This window comes from Cupressus sempervirens, chromosome 9 (genome assembly GCF_028749045.1).
Source record: "Cupressus sempervirens isolate cs-2001-9-10 chromosome 9, ASM2874904v1, whole genome shotgun sequence".
In the NCBI taxonomy this organism is placed as follows: Eukaryota; Viridiplantae; Streptophyta; class Pinopsida; order Cupressales; family Cupressaceae; genus Cupressus; species Cupressus sempervirens.
Window position 1 is genome coordinate 149211514 of NC_143126.1, and position 24759 is coordinate 149236272.

The 24759-nt window shown below is 34.6% G+C and overlaps 1 protein-coding gene across 2 annotated transcripts in view; it reads left to right on the plus strand.

The window, feature by feature from the left end:
• Positions 1 to 24759, plus strand: part of LOC149537955 (bystin-like protein) — a 145904-nt gene that overhangs the window by 57436 nt on the left and 63709 nt on the right. The window contains exons 2-6 of one of the 2 annotated variants that reach the window (XM_089799361.1): positions 605 to 678; positions 764 to 893; positions 1098 to 1224; positions 6929 to 6980; positions 7135 to 7462. In XM_089799361.1, coding sequence (XP_089655487.1) covers positions 605 to 678; positions 764 to 893; positions 1098 to 1224; positions 6929 to 6980; positions 7135 to 7462 — 711 coding nt within the window. The remainder of the gene's footprint in view (positions 1 to 604; positions 679 to 763; positions 894 to 1097; positions 1225 to 6928; positions 6981 to 7134; positions 7463 to 24759) is intronic. The other variant, XM_089799362.1, reaches the window with a different exon arrangement.

Here is a 24759-nt window from a genome sequence, read left to right on the forward strand (position 1 = left end):
CCTTTGGCTTTCATCTGATTCCCCTATGACTCTTCAACATACCTTTGGTTTATCATCTTATTCCTCCTTGACCTTTAACCCCCCCTAAATAATTTTAAATTGTTCCATTTTATTCCAGCTCTCATAGATAAATTTTAATATTATAAGTGTATATCTGAAAATCCTCTAATGTCCCAAAAAGGGACATTACATAGTACTTGTGTGTGTGTACTATTCATTAGGCTAATACGATCAAAAGAATGGATCAGAGTCTAGTCCATTTGCCTAGGCATTGGACATTTAGGCAGTCAGTGTAAATTACACATTCTTATGTTTGGGATTTCAAACAATATTATGGTGTACAAGGTCCTATTTCAGCGATACAATCTTCTTTGATATGTTTCTATTTTTTGGAATTTGTGACAGTTGTAATCTGTGAGATCATTATAATCTATATACTAATTTGAAAGTATATACTGTCCCGTTAAACACTCTGATGTAATATGTAGTGAAATATATGCTGCTTCTAAATTTTTTTGTCTACATAATGTGATAACTACCAGCAGTGTCAAAATAGTACATAGTGTTTAAAGGATTTCATTCTATCTGTTTGTTTATAAAACAGTATGTGACACAAAGTATCAGCAATAAAATATTGCGAGAGGCTCGGAAGCAGCAAAAGGAAGTTGATAATGAGAGGTATCTATTTTATTTTTGGGTTAAAGCTGGTTGTGACTAAGAAATTCTTTATATACGTTTTTCAGTATTTACCTCTGGCATGCAGGGATGAAGAAGCTGGTTTGGCATCTACAAAAAAGGCTTTTTCTTTGGCTATAGAAGGGGCGGAATCTGATAGTGATTTTGATGATTTTGATGGGTTTTCAGAATCTCAGAGCCACTATGAAGAATATGAAGTAAGTGTATTAAAATTATGTGCCTCTAATTTTATCTTCTAAAGTTGGTCAAATTTGATCCCATCAGCACAGATTTTCTATTGTTAATGGAAAACTGATTTTTTTATTGGATAGAAGATCTGTTCATTTTTTGCTTAATGTTTATAAAATGCACCTATATTTAAGTATACTGTATTTTTTGACTCCTAAATGAGTTGCATCTAGCAGGATGTTCCTGAGGAGGATGAGAAGGTACTGGCTGCATTCATGATAGAAAATGCTGGTCCTCAACGTACTTTAGCTGATCTTATCATGGACAAAATCCGAGAAAAAGATGCTGCGGTTTCATCAGGTATGGAGAAATTAGTTGCCAATAGATTTGCCAAAGGTGTTCAAGGTAACTTTTTTGGTCTATGGTTCAAATGATGTTGGAGACATTTGCCACATTTTATGCTGATAATGATTCTCTCTTGATTACACAATAGTTAAAATGTCTCATACACATCATATTTCTTTGTACAATTGTATGAGCAGACATGCCCATATCAGCGATCCATGATAAACAGCTACATCTATATCAATCAATTTATTATAATGTTATACAATATGAATTCTATTTGTGTAGTCTTGACTCTTAAGTATTGGGTTGGAGAGCAAATTCGCAGTGGATTCATCATATTTTTTGTGGTATATAGTTTAACAGTTGTGTTGGGGATATATTGATATGATTTAGTGCCGCTTGGTTCTTGTGTGAAGAGTCAAATATGTGTCTAATGAAATGCTATATTGATAAAGCAGAGTAATTGTAAAAAATTGCAGTTCAATTCAATGCATTAAAATAGTAGGAGCAATAATTCAGAAAGAGTAGAATAGAGCATATCGGCATGATACAATGATTTTGCAATGAGGATAAAATTTGTAATATAATTTCCGATACTAAACTATTTCTCATATCTGTAGCATAATTATGTCATGGATGACCATGTCGGGACTCAAATCTGCTATATCAAATTTTGCTTTGGTCTATTCCTTTTTGTGTGTCTTAGTCATGCTTGATTTTATCTACCCATTGTTTTGAACTTTCAAGGTTGTCCATACCTGCATACTTACAGATTTGAAATATCCACTTTCCTTGCAATTTTTTTCCCTAAGTGTTGTTTTATCAGAGTAACAAAACTTCTCATCCCTCAATTACTTTCCCTTGGCATTCTTGAGTGTCGAAACCCGAAAATCTCATTAAAAGTTTAAGTCTTTTTCCCCGATTTGGTCTTTTAGATTTCTCATCTATATCTCCTTCAACACGACTTTGTTGTCAGCCTTGACTCTCCAATCCCTACACCAAGACCTCGGTTTTGATCGGAGTTTCAGGATATTCCATATTCTAGTCCCAAGGTATCTATTGTGTGGAAGTTTGATGCAGAAGGGATTACATTATGTTTCGTCAGACCTTTGGAGAGGGACATGCTCCCTCTCCAAGTTTGACAGGTTATACTGGATGAAGTAATGATCTTAGTGATCAGCAATCTAAATGTATGTGCTAATTACAGGTATATATGCCTTTGAAATTCAGTAGTACAAGGGAGACAAAAATGTTGTAGCTAATGCCTTATCTAGACTTCCTGGAGTCTAATCCATTTCAGTGGTCATCCCAGATTGGTAATTACAGATTGAGTGCAGGATATGCAAACTATGGACGAGTTGCTGCTCTATTGGAGGACCTAGACTTATATACAAAGAAAAAACAACAATAATTCCTTGTACAATGAACTCATTTATCACCAAGGAACTTTTTTGCAAAGTCCAAAGTTGAAATTCAAGATGAAGTAATGATTGAAAGTCCCGCTTCTTCATCAGTTGGTCATGCTGGATTCTTTAAAACGCATGCAAAAATTATAAAATCTTACAAATGGAAAGACTTTAAGAAAGACATCCAAAAGTTTGTGGCAGCTTGTGAACCATGCCCAAAAAATAATTTGAAAGTAAAAAAGGTCCAGGATTACTTCAGCCATTAGAAAAATGGGAGTTCCTTATCATAGATTTCATCACAGCATTTTCCAAAGTCAACGGTTAGGAATGCATAGTTGTGGTTGTTGAGATATTAATAAAGTATGCTCACTTTATGTTCATTGATATCTATCATAAAGCACATCAACATGCTGTAGTCTACCTCTTGCAAAGTGACAATGCAGATGAATGATAATCTTCTGGAAATGCACGTCTTGCAAATATTTATTATATTTTCTGTTTTCATTAGGATTGTGGAAAGGATCATTACGGATTGGGGTTGATAAGAGGAGGTATTAGCTAGTTGAATACTCAAACAAGTTTAAATATCAGTTACTTTAATTTTGAGAGTACAGTGGAGCTTCTAAGTTGTGTCTATGAATGTTGTTGTTGTTGTGCTTGCTAAAAGACATAAGATTACCCACAATTTAACAATTTTTGGAGCATTTCCACCATTATCACTGTTGCATTTTTTCTTTCCAGTTTTCACAATCCAGTGACAAACTTCATCATATGCCCCCTTGTTGTTGGCCAGGAGTGGACAAGGTCTGTTGAGTAACCTAAGTATCATTTGTGTTACCCTTGCTTTATTGACAGACCATACGTGCTGCCACAGACTTTTGTACATCACTTTTGAGGCCTTCCCAAAAAATTCATTCTCGATCCTGCGATATATCATTAGGAACCCTGAGTGTCCAACAATAGAAGATATGCACAAAGCTCCTTTGGAAGATCATTACTTTTAGGATAACGTTCTTGCTAACATATGGTACTGCATATTCAGCCTTCCACTCAAATTATTCTATGCACTAGAATCTTTCTGTTATTGTTGAATGTGTTATGGTTAATCGATGTTGTTGTAGCTGTATTAAACAGAGGAGATGAGTACTCCTTATATAGATTTACAAAGGTGATGTATCTAAAAGAAACAATCATGAACTAAAGATGAAAATAGAAACTACTTGACAAACTAAGATGACCATTAAAGAAACATTAAATATTTTAATACCTTTCTTAATGGTCATTGTCTAACTGCCATCTTTTGGTCACAAGTTCTTCAAAACATTTTGCTGCTGCCAAGACCCTCCCTAGATCTACAAAATGTTAATGACCAAGAAGCCAAAATCCATCCAGAAAATACACCCTTCTTCAGAATCCTTTGCAACAAGAGACAAGAGTCTGCCACTAACCCCCCAAATTCAACAGTACATCTGACTGAAATCATCACAAAACTCGAAAATGATGTTGGATAACGAAGCTTCTCTTCCTTGGAGACAGAGACAAGAATTGAGAACAACTAGGACGGTTTTGAGGAAAAATCGGCAAACCCTCCAAACTTTGCTGATGAGAGTGATGCCTCAAAACAAACTGCAAAAACCACAATATTTGGGGAGAAAAATCAATGAAAACCAAAGACAGATTTTTGAAATGATTTTTGCTTCAAAAGCCAGCATGATTTTTTAGGTGAAAAATAATCGAAACCAACAAAGTCCGAGACACAAATAATAGAATACAAAACTTCATTTTTGAGGGAAAATGGTAAAACCCAATAGATAATTTTAGAGAAAAAAATTATAAAACTACAAAAGAATCCCACATAACTTTGCGAATTATGGAATCACAAATTTTTTGAGGGAAAAAATTATGAAAACCCATCAAAAATTTTAAGGGGAAAATTCATGAAAACCCATCAGAAATTTTTTTAGGGAAAAATTATGAAAACTCACTAATTCTTTTTAAGGTAAAAAATTATGGAAACCCATCAGAAATACAAGATTTGGCATGGTAAAATAGCACATGCAAGTAACAAAATGCACATGCAAGCAAAATGTGACTCACATGCAACCTTCGAAAATCAGAGACCTTTGCCCAAACCAAGAAATCACGCAATCAAAATCCTCAACCAAGCTTGCTAATTTCAATCTTAGAAGGCGAACCAAAAAATTTCATAAAATACTTCTTAGGATTTTCATTTCAAAAAATCGAAAAACAAAGTTTTAGAAAAAAATACCATATTAGAAGAGGTTCGCCAAAGTTAATGAAATCCCATCAACTTTCTTTGATACCATGTTATGGTAAATCAATGTTGTTGTAGTTGTATTAAATAGAGGAGATGAATACTCCTTATATAGATTTACAAATACGATATTTCTAAGAAACAATTGTGAACTAAAGACCAAAATAGAAACTGCTTAAAAACTAAGATGACCATTGAAGAAACAATATAATATTTTAATAGAATGAGGCCTAGTCTCGCAATGCAGCTGGCATTTTAATCTCACCTTTTCTGCCCAGTCTGCTTGTAGATTTGAAATGATGCGGATAAATGCTTCTGAGTTTTCTTCTTTGTTACTGAGTGCATTGACCACCCGTATTCATGTACTCTTTCTTGCAGATGATCTCAAAATCATATCCCAACATCTTAGTGACTCATCTCTATAACACATTAAATTGTAGTCACTGTTCAACTATAGACTCACCTTTACTTTGATCTGTATGCCCATCAAGTAAGGACATATTTTGTTGACCACATCTAGAATAGACAGAATTTCCTACTTGTCAAAGATCATGGGTTTGCATTACTGCATTGAAGCTGCACAATTGCCATGCCCAGAGTTATGATACTACACAATGAAGGTTTTGATGAATTTGTATTGCTGAAAACCGGAAGGGTATACAGAGCTTCACTGATCTTGCAAAAAACTCATGTTGCTTCCTAATTCTAATGAAATGGGCATCCTATATAAGAAAGTTGTTAGTGGAGCTTCTGTATAACCCTAGTTATTGAGAAACCTATGGTAGTATCTTGCAAGTCCTAAGGATCCCTCAGGTTCTTGAGGATTTTTGGCATTTTTTATTACATCATTGCCTTGGTTTTTTTGTATCCATCTCCCATCATGAATGCAAGAGAATGTGACTAAGGTACTCCACTTCTTGGACACCTAAAGTATACTTGGAAGGATTCATGTAGAATTGATGTTAGTTTGGAAGTTGTAGAAATTGATTAAAATTTAACATGATGGAGATCATCTTCCCACATTTTGTTGTAGATGAGCATATCATCATAGAGTATCAATCAAAGTTGTAAATGTATGCAAGAATGGATTGAATATAGAATTCATAAACCATTGAAATGTATGAACCTTTGGAAATATGAAGGGCATAACCAATCTTTTTTAAGAACCTTGATGTGTTTTGAAGGCAATAATGGAACATCCTCATCCCTGAATTTTGAATTGATGACATCCTGACCTGAGATTTTGCTTTGTCTAACTTATCTGGTAAATCATCAAATAGAGGAAGAGAAACTTATCTTAGGTGGTTTGCTGATTTAGCTTGAACAGATTGTCATCCCACTTGCAAAACATCATTATAAGCCATATTTAGATATAAAATGACTGAAGTGTATGAAAGTTAGAATTCTTTAAGCTTTCAGTAGTACTAGCAGGACACTTCTTGAAAACTATTATAAAATAGCATCGAAAGTGATATACTCAGGTCCAAAAGCAATTATTAAAGTATATTAACATTTGGAGAGTTACATACGATAGAAAAAATATGTAAAATTTATAACTCAGCATAGGAGTTATTAGATTTCTGGGATTGGAGAAAATGACTGGAAGTAGTGCAAGCCAGAACAGGGCTTGTATGGTCAAGATTCTATCATCAGACAGGGAGCATCTAAAAATTTTAACAGATAGAGAGAAAAATACGGTGATTGAGGTGCAATAGAAGGTCAAGTCAATTTTGAGAAAAAAAATCTAGGCTTTAAAAAGTCACGGTTCGGGTTGATTGTATTTACTTTCAGTGGCACATTTTGTTAGTTGGATATTTTATATGTCATATGCATTTGTAGTTAAAAAGTGTTTCTATTTGAAATGAATAACTAAAGTGGCCATATTATGGCCATGCTTGGAAATAATTCTTGAATTTGAATAAATATGGTTGCTTTACACTCAATCTCCGCATTCTTGCTGTAATAAGCATTGATTAGTGTGCTGGAAGACTTCCTGTTACTTTTTAACTGATTTTTTCTTGTTGCTACCATTCAGAAGAACGTCCAATTCCACCTTTGGATAATAGAATCATTGATGTCTATAAAGGGTACACTTCCTTTTGCCTCTGACCAAAGTATGGCATGCTTGTGTTCTTAGGATGTTATCTCTTTAGACATGAAAATTTCCCCATGAATCTTTTTCCTTTCTTCAGCTATTGTTTTAATCGACAATGATATTAAGAATTTTCTATAATCTGACAGGGTAGGTAAACTGCTGAGCCGCTACACTACTGGTAAGATTCCAAAGGCATTCAAGGTTGTACCTTCACTCTCACTTTGGGAGGAGGTACTATACATCACAGAGCCAGAGAAATGGTCAGCAAATGCAGTGTACCAAGCAACTCGAATTTTTGTGTCAAATCTAAATGCAAAGATGGCCCAGCGTTTCTGTAACCTTGTCTTACTTCCACGTGTCAGGGAAGACATTAATAAAAGTAAACGACTTCATTTTGCATTGTACCAAGCCTTGAAAAAATCATTGTACAAGCCACCAGCATTCTTCAAAGGCATTCTCATGCCTCTTTGTCAGGTATGATAAAAATAGTTTGTGAGATAGATGTCTTTTTGTTTGAAACCATATTAATATTTTCTGGATGGCATGTAATAATCCTTCAGAGCATAGAGTTTTGAAAAATCTCATAAAGCTTCTAATGTTCATGACATGTTTATAGTGTTCTTTTTACAATAAAGAAAGTTATTTCATGACCAGAAGTGCAATGAGTTGTATGGTTCTCATATCACTTGTGTTCATCATGTCAAATTGGTTCATACAGTCATGTCAAATTATCTCACTTATACATTAAATTAGCAATAAAGTAATATAGACTTTGACATGAATGATAACGCTATATGCTAAATACTATGTTATGTTAATTGCCATTTTGGTAGTCTTTTTCTTATTTCTTTCCCCAGCAATTTTAACTGTAATGCTCCCCTTTTGGGATATGGCTGATTTTGTCCAAAAACAACAATTTTAACAAATGCAGTTCATCTAATCTATATAATTGTAATGCCAATTTAGAGAAAAACCTAATTTAGGTCTTATAAACAATATTAACTAACATCAGAGCATTTATATCAATAAACTTGTATAAAATGATCTCTTTAAAATCAAGTATCCTGAAATCATTCATATCTGTTTTGTATCTTATTTTCCACAGTCAACCATATTAGTATTACGATGGAAAAGCTTATAGGATGCTGGGAGACCATCTTCATGAGATTTGCCCTTTTTGAAATAGGATTTAATTATAAACAATAACAAGGAAATTAAAATATAAATTAATAAAATAAAAATATATCATAATATAATTAGTTAAGAATGAATGGTCAAAATGTATGAGATGAAAAGTTGTGAATACCTCAAATATGAGATATAAAAGGGAGAAGAGAACTTCATTTGAAAGGTGATATAGAGGAAAGGAGGAGGAATGGAGGATGTGAAGCAAGAAAGCATACAGGGAAGAGAGGCACAGAAAGAAAATAAGAAATTGGCTCCTTTAAAAGGCAGAAATGATAAAAGTGTTGTGATTCTTTCAAAGAAAGATAATTATGAAATGTTGTGACTCTCTCAAAGGTCAGAAATGATGAAGAGGTGTGTGTCTCCCTCACATGGAAATACATGGTAAGGAAGCAACAACTTTAAGTCCCCCGTACGCCAACCCCTAGGTAGCGCCAAGAGGTTGAATGACTGGGTGTTCATTTTGTGCTCTTGGCTTTGATTGGAAGGGAGAAATACTTTGTAAGGAGGCGACAACATTGAGTCCCCCATCAATTACGCTAACTCCTAGGCAGGGATTGGGTGTTAATTCCTTGCTCTTTAGCTTCATTGGAAGAGAGAAATACACTATAAGGAGGCAAAAGCTCCGACTCCAACATCAATTAAGTTGATCCCTAGGTGGGGCTTGCTAAATTTAAGTAGGTATATATGATTAACTTTTCTTCTTCACTCCCCTGTGAGGAAGACTCAATCTTCCTACATGTATGTTGGTGGTGCCTTGTAACCAAGGGGCACCAACTTTCATTATTATATAATTATAATTATTATATTATTCATATAATATAATTATTGTATTATGAATCTAACATAATATAATTATTATTATATTATTATATAATAGCATAATTATATTTTTTTGTTTTCATACAATATAATTATAATTCAATATTTATATATCACATCCTTAATGTTATCTATTATGAAGTAATTGGTAAAATACTTGTTATTAACAGAGATCGGAAGGTCATTATATACAAAAGAATAAAATGATGTTTTCTTAGGAAACGATCGTAAAGAATAGAAACATTCTATTCTAGCTGAGAAAGCTAAAAAAGCTACAGCTAACTAAAGCTAACTAGATATTTACAATAAATTACCATTAACTAATAATAGACAATTATCTATTATCGTAATACCCTCTCTTAATGATTAATCTATCTAGAACACCAAGCTGTCCTCTGAATTTGACAAATTTATCAAGACCAAGTGGCTTGGTGAGAATGTTTGCAGTCTGATATGTGGTAGGAACATACTGCAAATCTATAGTCCAGTCTTCAACCTACTGTCCTATGTAATGACAATGTACATCCACATGCTCAGTTCGTTCATGGAAGATTGGATTTCGTGCTAACTTGATAATGCCTTCGTTATCAACAAATAGAGTAGTTGGTCCTACTGGTGACATCTGCATATCCCCAAGCACTCGACGAAGCCAAACAACTTTACATCCTGCCTTAACAATCCCTCTGTATTCGGCCTCTGTAGAGGAGAGAGAAACTGCCTGTTGCTTTTTACTAGTCCATGTGAATTACCGGATCCCAAACTGAACACATATCCAGAAGTTGACTTTTTTAAAGTTCCCTACTTCTAATATAGAAACAATTCTCGTATTATATCAATTCATAAATGAATTCTTCCAATTAAAACATTTACTCTCCATTATCATCTTGATTCTCTACTCAATTAATTAACCCATTTGTTTTCTATCCCTTATGATGATATTATAATGGTGTTGTCTGATATAAATAGTACAGATATGTGCTGTCCATAAGTATTGCTTGTAGCAGTATATTTATGTGTCTTATATGAAGCCATAATTATGTCCACTTTTGATATGGTATTAGATCAATTCAATATCACTGCTATCTTTGACTTAGATGTGTGTCAAGTGAATGCCTTCTCTATTCCTTAATGACTTCTCCTGATCTTGACCAACAATATTATAATACTTGTTCCTTATTGTCAGTAATTATTGTTCTAGCATCTTCAATGCTTATTTTAAATCGCATTATTTATATTGGCCTGACAAATGTTTTGATTAGTTAGTTCTTCCATGTATCATCCCTCCCCATATCACTTTATTATCATAATCGTTATCCTTAATCTGTTATCGACATACTCATTTCTGATCATAAATATGGTTTCCACTTTGTATAAAATGATTAAATGTTAGTCAATCCAGTGGTATGTATGGTGAAGGCCATCTACGATACTATGATGTCTATCTAATTTGACTGCACTCTATGATCTTACAATTCCAATATATTGAATCGAGCAATCCTTCATGTACTGTAGCACTTGTCTAGTTTATGTGTTTAATATAATGATTTTATAAGATTTTCACATATGTTTGCTGACTTTGCAATTAAAAGGGATGCTATTTCTGATTTGTAGAACTGGAACCTTGTGTTCAAGGAAAGAGGGTGTTGTCTCATGACTTGAATGCTATCTTCCTTTATTCGTAAACTTCACACTGAATATATGCTGCTTTAGACTGGTTGATGTTTTTGCTTTGAGCCGTTTTTGACTAGATGATGTTTTTGATGACTTAAAATGTTATATTTAACACTCTTGATTGATGCTCTTCCTTATGTATTTGTTGTCTATTGTTCCCAATCTTTTCTCTTGCTAATAACTTATATTATTCTTCGTAATTAGCCAGTGTCCTTGGTTGATGTGCTGGATCCCCATGGTGTTTTGCTGAGTAAGCAATATGAGTGTGTGTTTTGCAGAGGCCTTCCTTTCTGCAACTTGGATTGGCCGCTTTCCGTATTTTCAAAAAAAGTATCGAGTTTGTTCGATTGCTCTAGTTCGCCAATTTCTCTGAACTCTCCTTTACTTCTCCATTGACTGTATTAATTGGTGTTGATTGTGATTCTCTGATAGTTGATCCTATGTTGTATAGTCCACTAACTAGAATGGGTGATTCTCATTTTGTTTCCTTGCTCGGTATATGAAGACCTTGTTCATCGTGGTGTATTTACATTTGTGCCCTCCAATCCTCTATGTCTTCCATTGAGTTTCGATTTCAATCTAGGAGTGCCTTCTTGTTCCATTCGATGTCTCTTCTCTCCGTTAATCAGCCCCCTTGGTGGTGAGGATTCTTCATTTTTTTTCTCTCTTTAATGATCCCCTCTCAAATGGTCCAATCTTTAAGATTTAAGAGGTATGTCTTAATAAGTTAACATTTTAAATTTATTTCATTATAATATATATTAAGTTTAGTTATTATTTATCTATATTTATATTTTAATATTATTATTTATGAATTAAATCTCTTTTCATAGATAGGTTATTACATTATATTATATATAATATTAATAACAATATTTTCTTTCATCATAATAATAATTTGGACGACAATATTAGAGGGTATTATTAACATTATAATTTTAATCATCATCATTATTATTATAGTTATAATTTTATTCATTAATATTTTGTAGTCTTATATTTAACTATATTATTATTAAAATCCATCTTAGAAATGGGGATATTACAACTTTTTATCATCAACAGAGCCAACCCAATCTGAATTTGTGAACCCACTGAGTTTTTGATTAGAACTTCGAGAGTATAGAAGTCCATAATTTGAAGTGCCCTTTACATAACGAAGCACATGCTTTGCTGCGATCCAATGATCAGCCTTAGGAGCTGTCATAAATCGGGAGATGTAGCTAACTGCGAAGCTGATGTCAGGCCTAGTAGCAGAGAGGTAGATGAGGCTACCTACTAGTTACGTGTATGTAGTATCATCAACGGAAGGAGAATCAAACTTTGCAGATAACTTGAGACCTTTCTCCATAGGTGTAGATGTAGGCTTGCAATCCTACATGTGGAATTTGTCTAACAGGGCTTTGGCATATTTGGACTGAGAAATGAATATACCTGAAGACTGTTGCCAGACCTCAACACCTAGGCAATAATACATGAGCCCAAGGTTAGTCATATCAAAAGACTAGCATAAATTCTGTTTGGTTTCTTGAATCAAAGATGTTGAACTGCCAGTGAAGATCAAATCATCCACATAAATAACTAGAAGAATGATGTCATTTTCAGTAGTCTTGATTTACAAATTTGAGTATGAAGAACTCCTCTTGAAGCCTTGATCACTGAGGTACTTATCAATTTTTATGTACCATGTTTGAGGGGCCTGCTTCAAGCCATAGAGAACTTTTACCAATCTAAGAATCTGATGATCTTTAGTAGCAATCTTGAAACCAGGAGGCTGCATCATGTAGACCTCTTTAATGGAGATCACCATTCAGGAAAGCACTCTTGACATCCATTTGATGGACCTTCCAGCGAAATTGTGTTGCCATGGCTAGGACTAATCTGATGGTGCTCATCTTTGCAGTAGGAGTAGAGGTCTCCTCATAATCAATGCCTTGACGCTGAGAAAAGCCGTTCGCCACCAAACGAGCTTTGTACCATCCAATTTGTATTTGAATTTGTAAACCCATTTGCAGCTAATGGTTTTCTTCCCTAGTGGAAGATCAGAAAGGACCCAGGTGTTGTTCTTTAGTAGGCTTTGGTGTTCAAATGTCATGGCTTGTTCCCACTCTAGAATACCTTTAGCCTTGGAATATGTTTGAGGTTCAAACACACTATGAATGTTGGCCATGAGCGAAAAGTTAACAGACTTTGTAGGTTTGCTCTTTTTTCGAGCAGTTCTCTCTTCAATGAGCTCATCATCATGAAGATCAGCAAGTGTCTTGGCCTACCGCTTAGGCCAGAGAGGAGAACGACCAACATTAGTATAAGGAGATGCTTGGTGATCAGGTTCCTCATTAGAAGAATTTGGATCAAACTTAGGTGAAGCATCTACAAATCGGGGTGATCCTGTAGGAGAAGCCAAAGGTGTCTGTACAGGGATCATTGGTATAATTGGAGCTGTAGGAGCTAGTGGAGCCCTCCTATGAGGTGGGCCTAAAAGAAGCTGAACTCCCAAATCATGAGCCTTCATAGGCTGGTCTGCTAGATTAAGAAACAGGAGAAACAAGCATGACTGGTCCTCATTGCTCATTAAAGACTACATCACGATTGTAGATGAGACGAGGTGTCTCAACATTGATTAGGCAGTAGGCTTTGTGTAGACTGCTATATCCAGTAATCATGAGTTTCTGACTTTTGGCATCCAACTTGGTGCGTGACGCATTAGGGATCCAAACAAAAGCAAGGGAGCCAAAAACCTTCAAGTGATTGATTTTGGGCTTTCGACTTGACCAAGCCTCTTTCGGAGTTTTACCTTTGATTGTCATTGTGGCTGACCGATTCAACAGATAAACTGCAGTGTTAACTACTTTTGCCCAAAACTTCTTCGGAATTGTCTATGTTCGAGCATGGATCGAGCCATCTCGATGATTGTCTGGTTCCGACGTTCAACTACACTGTTCTGTTGTGGTGTGTGAGGTGTGTTTAATTGGCGTTTGATGCCATGTGTATCCAAAAAGCTAGAGAAAACATTAGAACAAAATTCCCACCCACTGTCTAATCTAAGAGTAATGATAGATTTCCCAGACTCTTTTTCAACTAAAGGTTTAAACTTCTGAAATACAAGAAATCTATCTGATTTCTTTTTAAGGAAATACACCCACATTTTTCTACTTAAATCATCAACAAGCAACAAAAAATACCTAGACCCAAGAACAAAAGGAGTGGCCATAGGGCTGTAGATATCGGCATGAACAAGCTGAAGTACCTGAGAAGCTCACCATGAATTGCCACTGGTGAAAGGTGTGCGATGTTGCTTTCCAGTCTAGCATGCATCACAAACTCCAAGCAGTTGAGTCTAAATCTCAGGCAATCCAAGAACAAGCTCATCTCGAGCAAGCTGTGAGAGATAATGCAACATTTAAGTGACCATATCGCTGATGCCAAAGTGTGCTAACAGAAGACCATCGAGCAGCCATAGCTAAGTCCCGAGAATCACCAGAATTAGTAAATCTGGAAAGACCATGATCCTCAAGAGTCAAGACTCACTACAATAGTACATCGAGTTGCCCGATTAGTGATGATGCACTAATGTGAATTGAAGGTGACATCTAAGTGTGGAGAATGTTGCAACAACTGATTGAGTGAGAGAAGATTTAGTTCCATCCCTGGAACGTAGAACACATTGAGGAATATGAGATTCCTCCTAGCAGACTGAATTTGAATGTTGCCTTTGTTGACAACCGTGTACTCTTCTCCGCCACCAAAAATAATAGTCTGAATAAGGCTGGTAGTTAGTAAACTAGTCTCTGTGGTGAGTGAAATGACGAGAGGCACCTTAATCAATGTACCAGGCAGATGACTTCACATGATCTATAGGTCTTTTAGCTATGAAGGCATAAAAAACAGATTCCATCTGCTCAGTGTGCTTTGCACTGTTCACTTTGGGCTGCAAACCTAAGTGCTTAGATTGTGCAGCTAAGTGTTTCTGACATTCAACCTTCATGTGTAAAAGCTTGTTTTAGTTGCATTGAATGTTCTTTCAGGAAACATTTGATGCTAGAGTAGAAGACTTCTGCTAAGATGGCTGTTGAAACTTGCCTTTATCCTTCTGAAAGGATTTAGCAACAAAGGCTTGCTCTATGGAGGTGGAGTTGGAGCAGCTCCCAAATTGTTGTTTCCACCGATCTTGCTGAAGCAGAAGTGTGCAGAGATCAGTGAACTTCAGATCAACACCAGAAGACATGATGTTGAGAGTCTCGATAAAATGCTCATAGGACTTTGGTAAACTCCAAAGAGTGATAACCACAATGTCCTCTTCCTCCATCTTGCGACCAATTGCAAGTAACTAATCATAGATTTCCTGAATCCGATTCAGATGTGTGTGGAGCGAGGTGTGCTCATCCATGACAATAGAAAACAATGTTCTTCAGAAAGAAAGCTCTGTTTTTTTCAGGAGTATCATGAAGACCTTTGAGATGTGTTCGAATCTCAGCAGTTGTCTTGCTAGATGGAATCTGAGAAAGCTGATCATCAACCATGGATAATTTGAGAAGCATCATCGCCTCTCGATTATTTAGATCTCATGTATCTTGATCAGGACCAGGACCAGGAGTAGTAGGACGCTTCGTAACACCCAAAACAAGTTGATCAGTGTTCCGATATTCAAAAATTGCGATGATACGCTGCTTCCAAGTGCCATAATTTCGATCATTGAATTTGGAGTTTGTTAGATATGCCATGGCACATTTTTCAATGAAAAAATGAAAATCTGTGAAGGCACGTTCTTCGAGGCAAAAAAACAGAAGACCTAGCAAATTTAGAGAGTGACATGGAAGAGAGCTTGAAAAATCCAGAAGGAATATGGTGTTGTTTTTTGGATCTGCTGGCTTGAAAATCGAGACACGAAAGTCAAGGGACCTAGAAATATCTGACAACCTGATTGAGCTCTCGAAAAACCCACCAAAAATCTGAAATTAAAATATTTTTCGAGCCCAAAAACTAGGGTTTCGAAGAAAACCCTAGTCGGCAACAATGGAGGTAAAAAATGGCAGAAAAAGGACATTTGCTGGTAAAAAGATGCTCGATTTTTCAGACCAGTAGTTGGATGCTTCGTAACACCCACAACAAGTTGATCGGTGTTCCGATATTCAAAAATTGCGATGATCCATTGCTTCTGAGTGCCATAATTTCGACCATTGAATTTGGAGTTTGTTTTCCAGAGATGCCATGGCATGTTTTTCAATGAAAAAATGTGAAAATTTGTGAAGGCACATTCTTCGAGGCAAAAAATGGAAGACTCAAAAAATTTAGAGTGACCAAAAGAGAGCTCGAAAAATGCAAAAGTAATTTGGTGTCATTTTCTGGATCCGTTGGCTTGAAAATCGAGGGACGTAGAATATCTAACAACCCAGTTGAGCTCATCTGAAATCAAAATATTTTTTCGAGCCCAAAAATTAGGGTTTTAAAGAAAACCCTAGTCGGTAGCAATGAAGGTAAAAAAATGGTTAAAAAAAGGACATTTATAGGCAAAATGATGCCCGATTTTTCAGAACAGAGGCGTTTTTATGTAGGGACAGCACATATGATGAAGAATGAACACAAAGCAAACAAATTCTTCACCCTAAAATCACAGAAATGCAGAATTGCGAGCTGACTTATACCAGCAAAAAAGTGGCGCCACAGTTTGGCACATTCAGGAAGAGAAACCAGTTCAGCACACATGAACAGACACGATTTGGAGAAAGTCACATAGGGGTAGAGTTTAGATGCATTTTTGTCTAGTCGTGAGTGGAGAAAATCGCACAGGATGCAGTAAAAAAATCAAAACTTTGCATCCATGAACCACGAACAGGGATTAGACGATTTGCAGACAAATTGGGTGATTTGTTTTGCTGATAAACCCTAGCCAAATCTATTACTGGTGCAATTTTTGTTAGTTGCAATTCTCCAAGATTCAAACATATGAAAGTCTTTAGAAAAACGAAACCCTAGCCAGGTTTATATGAAAAATCTCAGAAATAGTTTCAAACTTTTTTAACAAATAATTTTAAAAGAAATATTTTTTTGAAAAAGTTTGAAGTATTGGCTTTGATACCATATTATGAAGTAATTGGTAAAATACTTGTTATTAACAGAGATTGAAAGGTCATTATATACAAAAGAATAAAATGATGTTTCCTTAGGAAATGATCGTAAAGAATAGAAACATTCTATTCTAGCTGAGAAAGCTAAAAAAGCTACAACTAACTAAAGCTAACTAGATATTTACAATAGATTACCATTAACTAATAATAGACAATTATCTATTATCGTAATATTATCTATGTCAACCTAAGGAATCCGACCATAGCTACAATAAAATCAACACTCCCTCTTAGCTGGGATGAATCCTTCTTGATAACTTCTAGTTTGTCCTTTTAACGCTAATTTTCAACACTCCTTTAGGGAGTCGTTTTATATTAAGTGAAAATATATTAACTTATACAATACTCACCATAGTAGATGTAGAAATTATCTTTATGGCATATCTCAAATATCATCATATGTGCTATCCACCATAAAGAATTAGGACTTCTTCCACTATGGCACATTGTTGTGAACTATTAGAATAATCTCTCACCATTATGAATTTAAAGGATTACCTTTATGACATGTCGTCAGATATCACCATATGTGTTATCCACCATAAAGGATTTAAAGATACCCACCATTACAACATGTTGTCAGATATCACCATATTTGCTATCCACTATAATAGATTAGGGCAACTACTATTATGGCTTGTCGTCAGGTATCACCTCATGTGTTACCCACTGTAATAGATTTAAAGAATTACCTTTATGACATGTCACCAGATATCATCATCTATGTTATCCACCATAAAGGATTTAAGATATCAATTGCTATTGCATGTCATCAGTTATCACGTGTGTTACCCACCGTAGTGGATTTAAAATATCTACCACAATGGCATGTTGTCAGGTTAACCACATGTACTACTCACCATATTAGATTTCAGGAAATCTACATAAGCAATGGAAATCACTCTATGAGACATGAACCTTCATTGTGAGATCTTTACCGCACAAAGAAGGCGACAGTGTACACGTGTCTTATCTTTGTGAGGTCGTAACCTTACAACGATATACATATTACAAATACAAAAAAACACTTTGGATTGTCACATGTAGTGTTATCATGGTGTCATACACATGACATCCACCATGAACCATGTCAGAGGGTGGAATAAGGGATTTCACCTCAAATTTCTCTCTTACAGAGAAAAACTCATTTAGGTAGATATTAACCATTTGACCTTCTCGTCTAAGGTTGCCTACAATGATGAATTGTTTGACTCCCTCTGAATCTAATATCAATCTTTTGGCATCGTGGAAGCAAGTATCTTTCATCTTTAGCTTGCATCACACTTTTTAAAAAAAATGCTCCATGTATCCATCTATCTAGGAATATCATAACCTTGATATCGCGTAAAGGTCTTTTAGCCTATATACATGGAATTTCATAGTATAAATCATAGTCTTCTAACTGCTATATCTATCTGGTCACTAGAGAAACCATCTTGACATGATTTTCCTCTCTCTGTATCAATATGAACAAGGATCCTTAGATGTTAATTGAAGAAGATCCTCTAGTTGCTCCCTCTATCATGAAAGGATACCCTTCTTACATGATCTTAATCATAGAAGATATCTAACTTGAACAAATTCGCATCATCTAGCATGATCCACATATGATTAAAAGTTCAAGAACCAAGGCCACTTTTGAGCTATTGTCATAAGATCAAGTCCTTTACAATGCTTATGTGGCAATACCTAATGCACCAATCTTCTTTTCCTGCAAGAACATCTTGGTTGAAAGGAAAGGATCAATGCAAATAGCTCTTACACTATATACATGAATACATATAAGAGAGACTACAATAAACAAATAAACGTAATACTCAAGAGATAATGATAAAAAATACTTATCTCATTATTCAGCAGCAAATGCAAGTAAACATTCTTCTTGATGCAAGTTGCTTCAATGAAGGTATCACAATGACCAATCGCATGCTCATGATGATCAATGGTATGCTCATGTCAAACTAAGGACTCTAAGCCAAGGAAATGGAAGCTACAGCTAGTTTATAAAAGCTCATGCCAAGCACTTAGCCCTTGCATAACTGGTAAGGCATCCAAAAGAAGTCATTAATTAAACCTATCATCTTTGTTTAACTAGAAAGACCCAATAGCCTCCACATTTACATCAATGACAAAGACGATTAGAAATCTTTGTAATTTTCTGACTATGCAGGTTGCTCAACGATAAATTTCGAACTATGTGTTGACGATGAATTGATGGATGGTGTGAACTCTTACACTAATTGTCATACCATTCCCTATGAGCAGGTGTTGAATCTTGCAATAGCTAATATTCTCTATTGCTTGCCTTTTCTCCAATTATTCATTTGGATTTTAGCAAGTTTGCAAGCTACTTGAAGCAATGGGAAAATCTTTTGGTTTTTTAACTTGTCTAAGGAGTTTGTGATGAACCCTCCTTGTTTTGCCACAACCCATTACCACAATGCATCTTGTTCGCTTAAGTTCAATAGGCCCCCTATGTAATGGCCATTGGAGTATAACATACCAAAATAAAATTGTCTATAATTTTGTACCATAAAAACCATCCCACAATGTGGTGCCCAAATTAATATTTGATGGTTTGCATAGATTTTGTGTTCTTATCTCAAAGTTTATGCATTCTACATTTGTGCAAAGAATGATTATTCTTTTTGTATCTGTATTCATTGTTCAAAATAGGTAACTGCAAACATATTTTTCAATCCTCAACGATTGTCTCTACTCGATTGTCTCTTTGATCTCCATCTCAAGGATGACGAACGTCTGCAATATCAAAGGAAGGATCACTGGTTGATCTATGGTATTTACATCATCAAGTCAATGAATTCATGGTCGAGTTATTGAGAATGCAAGTCAATCCTTGCCGTTTTTAATTCCAATATGATTAATCATCTGAAATTGAATATCTGATCATGAATCAATATACATCATCCTAAAATCATACTTGTATGACAACATTATGCTTGTCCCCTAATAACATCCAAGTCTTTGGTATTGGAAGAATTCACACCTTCAATTGTATGTGTGGCTAATATAAATTAATTTTCGAACATTAGAAGTTTGTGGCATCAACCTGCTTTTGATATCTGAACACCTTATAAAGTCATAAAGTAGAAATCGCCCAAATGTCTCCAATGATCAATAAGACTGATATTATTCCAATCGTTGAAATATAATTGCCAATCATAATTAGTGACTCATAGTGGCGTTCAAGGATATAATTGTAACGTCTCTTTTGATTGGTCCTAACATGAATTTCATATTTATGTTCGTTGCCTTCATTTGTCTTGTTCTCTTCTTATATATGGACCTGCGCATGTTCCTCCTAGAAAGAAACAAGCTGATCTGCTAAAACAAGTTGATGTTTGCAATTTGTCATTTTGGTTATAGTTCCGACATCCAACAATGTCATCATGTCAACCCAAGATTCTTTCGTATTATTTGTGCTGGTACTCCCAATTCTGTAATTCATATGTTATGTATCCACTTAAATGTGCAAAAGTCAGTATATATATATAAACATCGGCACAGTCTCCTCAATTTGAAAACTCCCAATGCTTTTATGCAGCGGTATATGTTTGGAATTTGGATTGAACTATAGTCTTCAATATTTATTTCTTCTATAATGAACACATTCTGCCTGTATAGATAGATTATGTCAAGGTGCCTTAATGTTGGTGATTAGAAATCAGGTCAACATGTCTCATATGGATCTCATCAATAGTGCTCATCAAGCCAATCTTTAAATTCACAAGGGCCATTATTGATGAACATCATACACCTGATATATAAATAGTTAAGCACAAGAGTTTATTTGACATCAAAGGAGCCTATGATGATATCTGGGTCACACCTCTGAGTCATTTATTTGAATTGGACGTACAATTCATCAGCATAAGGAGTATCAGTCACATATGTCGCAACATTCATACTGGTTTCAATCAGAGTCATCACATATGGATTGCAACAACTCCTTCAGGATTGTCACTTGTTCTGATAGCATGTTAAATATAAGAAGGTATATATGATTAACCTTTTTTCTTCATTCCCCTAAGAGGAAGATCCAATCTTCCTACATATATGTTGGTGGTGCCCTGTAACCAAAAACTGCCTTACATTATTATATTATTATATAATTATAACTATTATATTATTAGATAATATAATTAGAAATTTAATTGATCGTTGTTGGAGGAGACTAACTAGTTCTATTTGATGTAAGAACCTTGTGCAATCTTCAACTCTGATCCTGAATATGAGTTTACCTATACAAATCTTTATCCTAATAATAAGTTTTGTCTTATGTATGCAGACCTTCCTTCTACAGTATTGATGCAGATTTACTTTATCCAAGTATATATGTTGTTCACAATCTACAGACTGAGATCTTTATGCCTTGTATTGATATTGATCTGCTAAATAATGCATATATATATATATATATATATATATATATATATATATATATATATATATATATATATATATTGAGACGTGATCACGTAGTGTCATGACCCTACGTGGTCATGCCTCAATACATATCGATTTAGTCAGATATACAACGTTTCACAAAATCAAATCATTAACAACCGATACATATTAGCAAAATTATCACATATTAACAAGATCGGTGATAACACAGCCGATACATACTAATGTAATTAGAACTGATGCATATCAGAACCGATACATATTAATGTAATCGGTGATACTGTTTGTTAAGCAGAATACAACTAATATATCTGAGCAGTCACTTTGACATTTTGATAATATAGGTTTATGATATATATATATCGGACCTTCATACATAGATTTATCATCAGTCATGTAAATTACCATATATTATATTTGCTTCAATTTACTATGAGGCTAATATTCTCAACAATAATATTCATATAATATAATTTTATTACCATAATAATTATATTATGAATATAATATAATTATTATTATATTATTATATAACATCATAAGTATATTTCCAACTTTATACAATAAAATCTATAGGGCCAAGAGGCTGAATGGCTGGATGTTCATTCCGTGCTCTTGGGCTTCTATATCGTTAATGTTTGTCTATTTGACTGGCTTGAAGATAAATAATTACAATATTTAAATAAGTCCTTAAAAAAAAATCAATTCCTTATAGGCATTTTAATTTGTATTTGATTGGCTTATGAATTGTGGGCAATTAGGATACTTGTTGGCTTATAGCCATAGTCTATGATCATAACATTTTAGTGTTCTGCCTATTTGACATTTGGAAAGATGTTCCAAAATTCCAAAAATCTGAAAAATGAAATCCAAACATTTTTGATAATTAAGTCAAAAGTAATGTTTTGGTTTAAATAACTAAAGAAGAGCATATAATTTCCTTATAGAAGAGCATATAAAACAATCATTGACATAACTACAAAAAAATAGTTCCGAAGAGCACAGGACCATATTGAGAGGGGGGTTGAAAGTATGGTAAACTTTTAAGCCTTTTTTGAACTTTATATATTTCCACCCTTGTTCAGTATTTTCGTAATGAAATTCAAATGGTATAGATACTCCAATACACGCACACATTTTACGATATTTATTAAGTTGCCAGTTAGGGTTTGCTTCCAAGTTCGAAGTTCGAGAACCGGTTCGCAAGTTCGTCAAAATTTTGGAAAGGGGTTTGGGTTCGTTTGGGTTTGTTAGTACAAACACATGTAATTTTATATATATATATATATATATATATATATATATATATATATATATATATATACACAATTAATGAAGCATGAGTTAAAAGTAGAATGTATCATGGTAGCATAAACACATTTAAACAACAAAAACACCATAAATAGTTAAACTTGTAATCATAATGATCAGACCATCATATAGTTCAATCAACTTCAACATCAAAGATTCAAAACAATTGACAAAATACCTTGTTTGGAAACATAAAATGACAATGAGAAGCCACCAAAAGCAATTCATAACAACTTTTAGGGTTGTGGATGCCAAAAAACATTTGATTTTTGCCCAAAAAAGCACTTTCTAGCCATTCGTGGGGCCTAGTTTGCTGCAGGTTCAAACTTTTTGGTGCTGTTTCGCCTGGGAACCCAATCGAACCCACAAGGCAAAAATAGTACCCTGGTTGAACCAAGTCTGAACTGGACCAGAACTACGAACCGGTTCGAACTTTTCCTAGTGCAGGGGGGGAGGTACCCATGCAACTTAGGATATTTGTAGGCACCAACCTACAAGAGGCACCAAACTTGTTAATTGTTTGTGAGCACCAACTCAGTGGAAGCACCAACTCCAACTTGAATGTAGGCATTAACCTACTAGAGGAACCGCCTCTAAATGTGAAGCACCAACTTCACCAAGATCAGGCACCACCCTCAATGCACAACACTGTTACAAATAGTTCTCCAATCTGCTGTGATGAATATTACCATAGTTTTATAGATCTTGTCATAACCTCCTCATAAATTGTCATATAAATCTATTCATAAATTCTTCATAAATCTGTTTATAATCTTCCCATATACCTGGAACTGGCTCTTCCACAATCTTCTCATAATCATGTTCTTGATTTTCTTAGGATTCTTCCTACACTTCTAATGTTATGTGGTGCAGGAGCACCCACATAAAGATTGTACATGTTGCTGCATTTTAGACTTTACGTCATTAGGATAAGATCTTTTATTGGGATTTGTTCAGACCATTGTGGGGTCATTCTTCCCTATTCTATATTGATCTAGAATATTCTATAAGCCGTTTTGGTGGGAAGTCTCTTTGGGTCGGTTTTCCTATTTTGTAATAATCTAGAATGTTCCGTAGATCATCCTAGCAAGTATAAATAGAGTTTTTAGGTTTAGGTTTAGTTAAGTTTTTGGATATGAAGTTATGGGGAGAAGAAATCTTTAGGAGAGCAAGTGTATATACAGTTCATTTGATGAATCAATTAGAAGAATATTGTTATCTATCTCTTTCTGGTGCTGGTTCCTTTTGTTTTTGCTTCCGTTGAGCTTATCTCTGCATCATATGGAACTCTTACTTTCAGGTGTATTACACCCTGAATACTTCCTCTCTTTTTATTTATAATTTCTGCATCGTTCTTTATGCCAAAACTTCACAGATTTTTCTTTTGAATCAGGTGTTTATACCAGATTGACTTGGTAATATTCACACCACACTCTACACTACTTTCTTTCCATAATGTTAGTTTCTTATATCTATACGTTTTTACATGAATAGATGCATATCCCTTAGTTAGGCAACCTTCCAAAATATTGTGCCTTTACAAATACTTGTAATTAGCTTAAGATGGATTGTGCCCCCTACCACCATACCTCTACAATGTTACTGCATACATTTTCTTATTCAGGGGCTAGATATCATCATTTTGTCTTTAATAAACAAATTTCTGCCATATTTTATTATATTTAATCATTGTTGATTACCGACTTGTCATACGCAGGACAGAGTAAAATTGTATTGTTGTTTGTTTACTTACTGCTGGTTCATCCTCATTAATGTTGTCACACATGGCAATTATCTTGCTTCTGTTATGTAACAAATAAGACAAAATCTATTTGTCTCTTAATCTTCCTTTATTGTATATAAATACTGTTTTCCTTTACAATATTTTATTGGCAGAAACAGGTATTTTTTTTCATTAGAGGCTTGACAATGGTCTGGTTGTTAAGCTACTTAAAGAAAACAAGTATGGACAAACACCATTGGCCTAAATTGATTATGGAGGAAGAACTAGATATAAATAAGAACGTGTGGATGAAGCAAAATTACAAATGTAAGAAAAAATGGGATGTTAATATACAAGAATGTCCAAATACCTACAACAAAATTAAAAAGTTTGCAGGGGAAAATATCATATGGTCAAAGCAAAAAGGATGTTAAAAAGCCTACCATATTAAAGAATTTAACCCCACGGGAGACTGAAGAAAAATCATACATAAGAGCAAATACCAA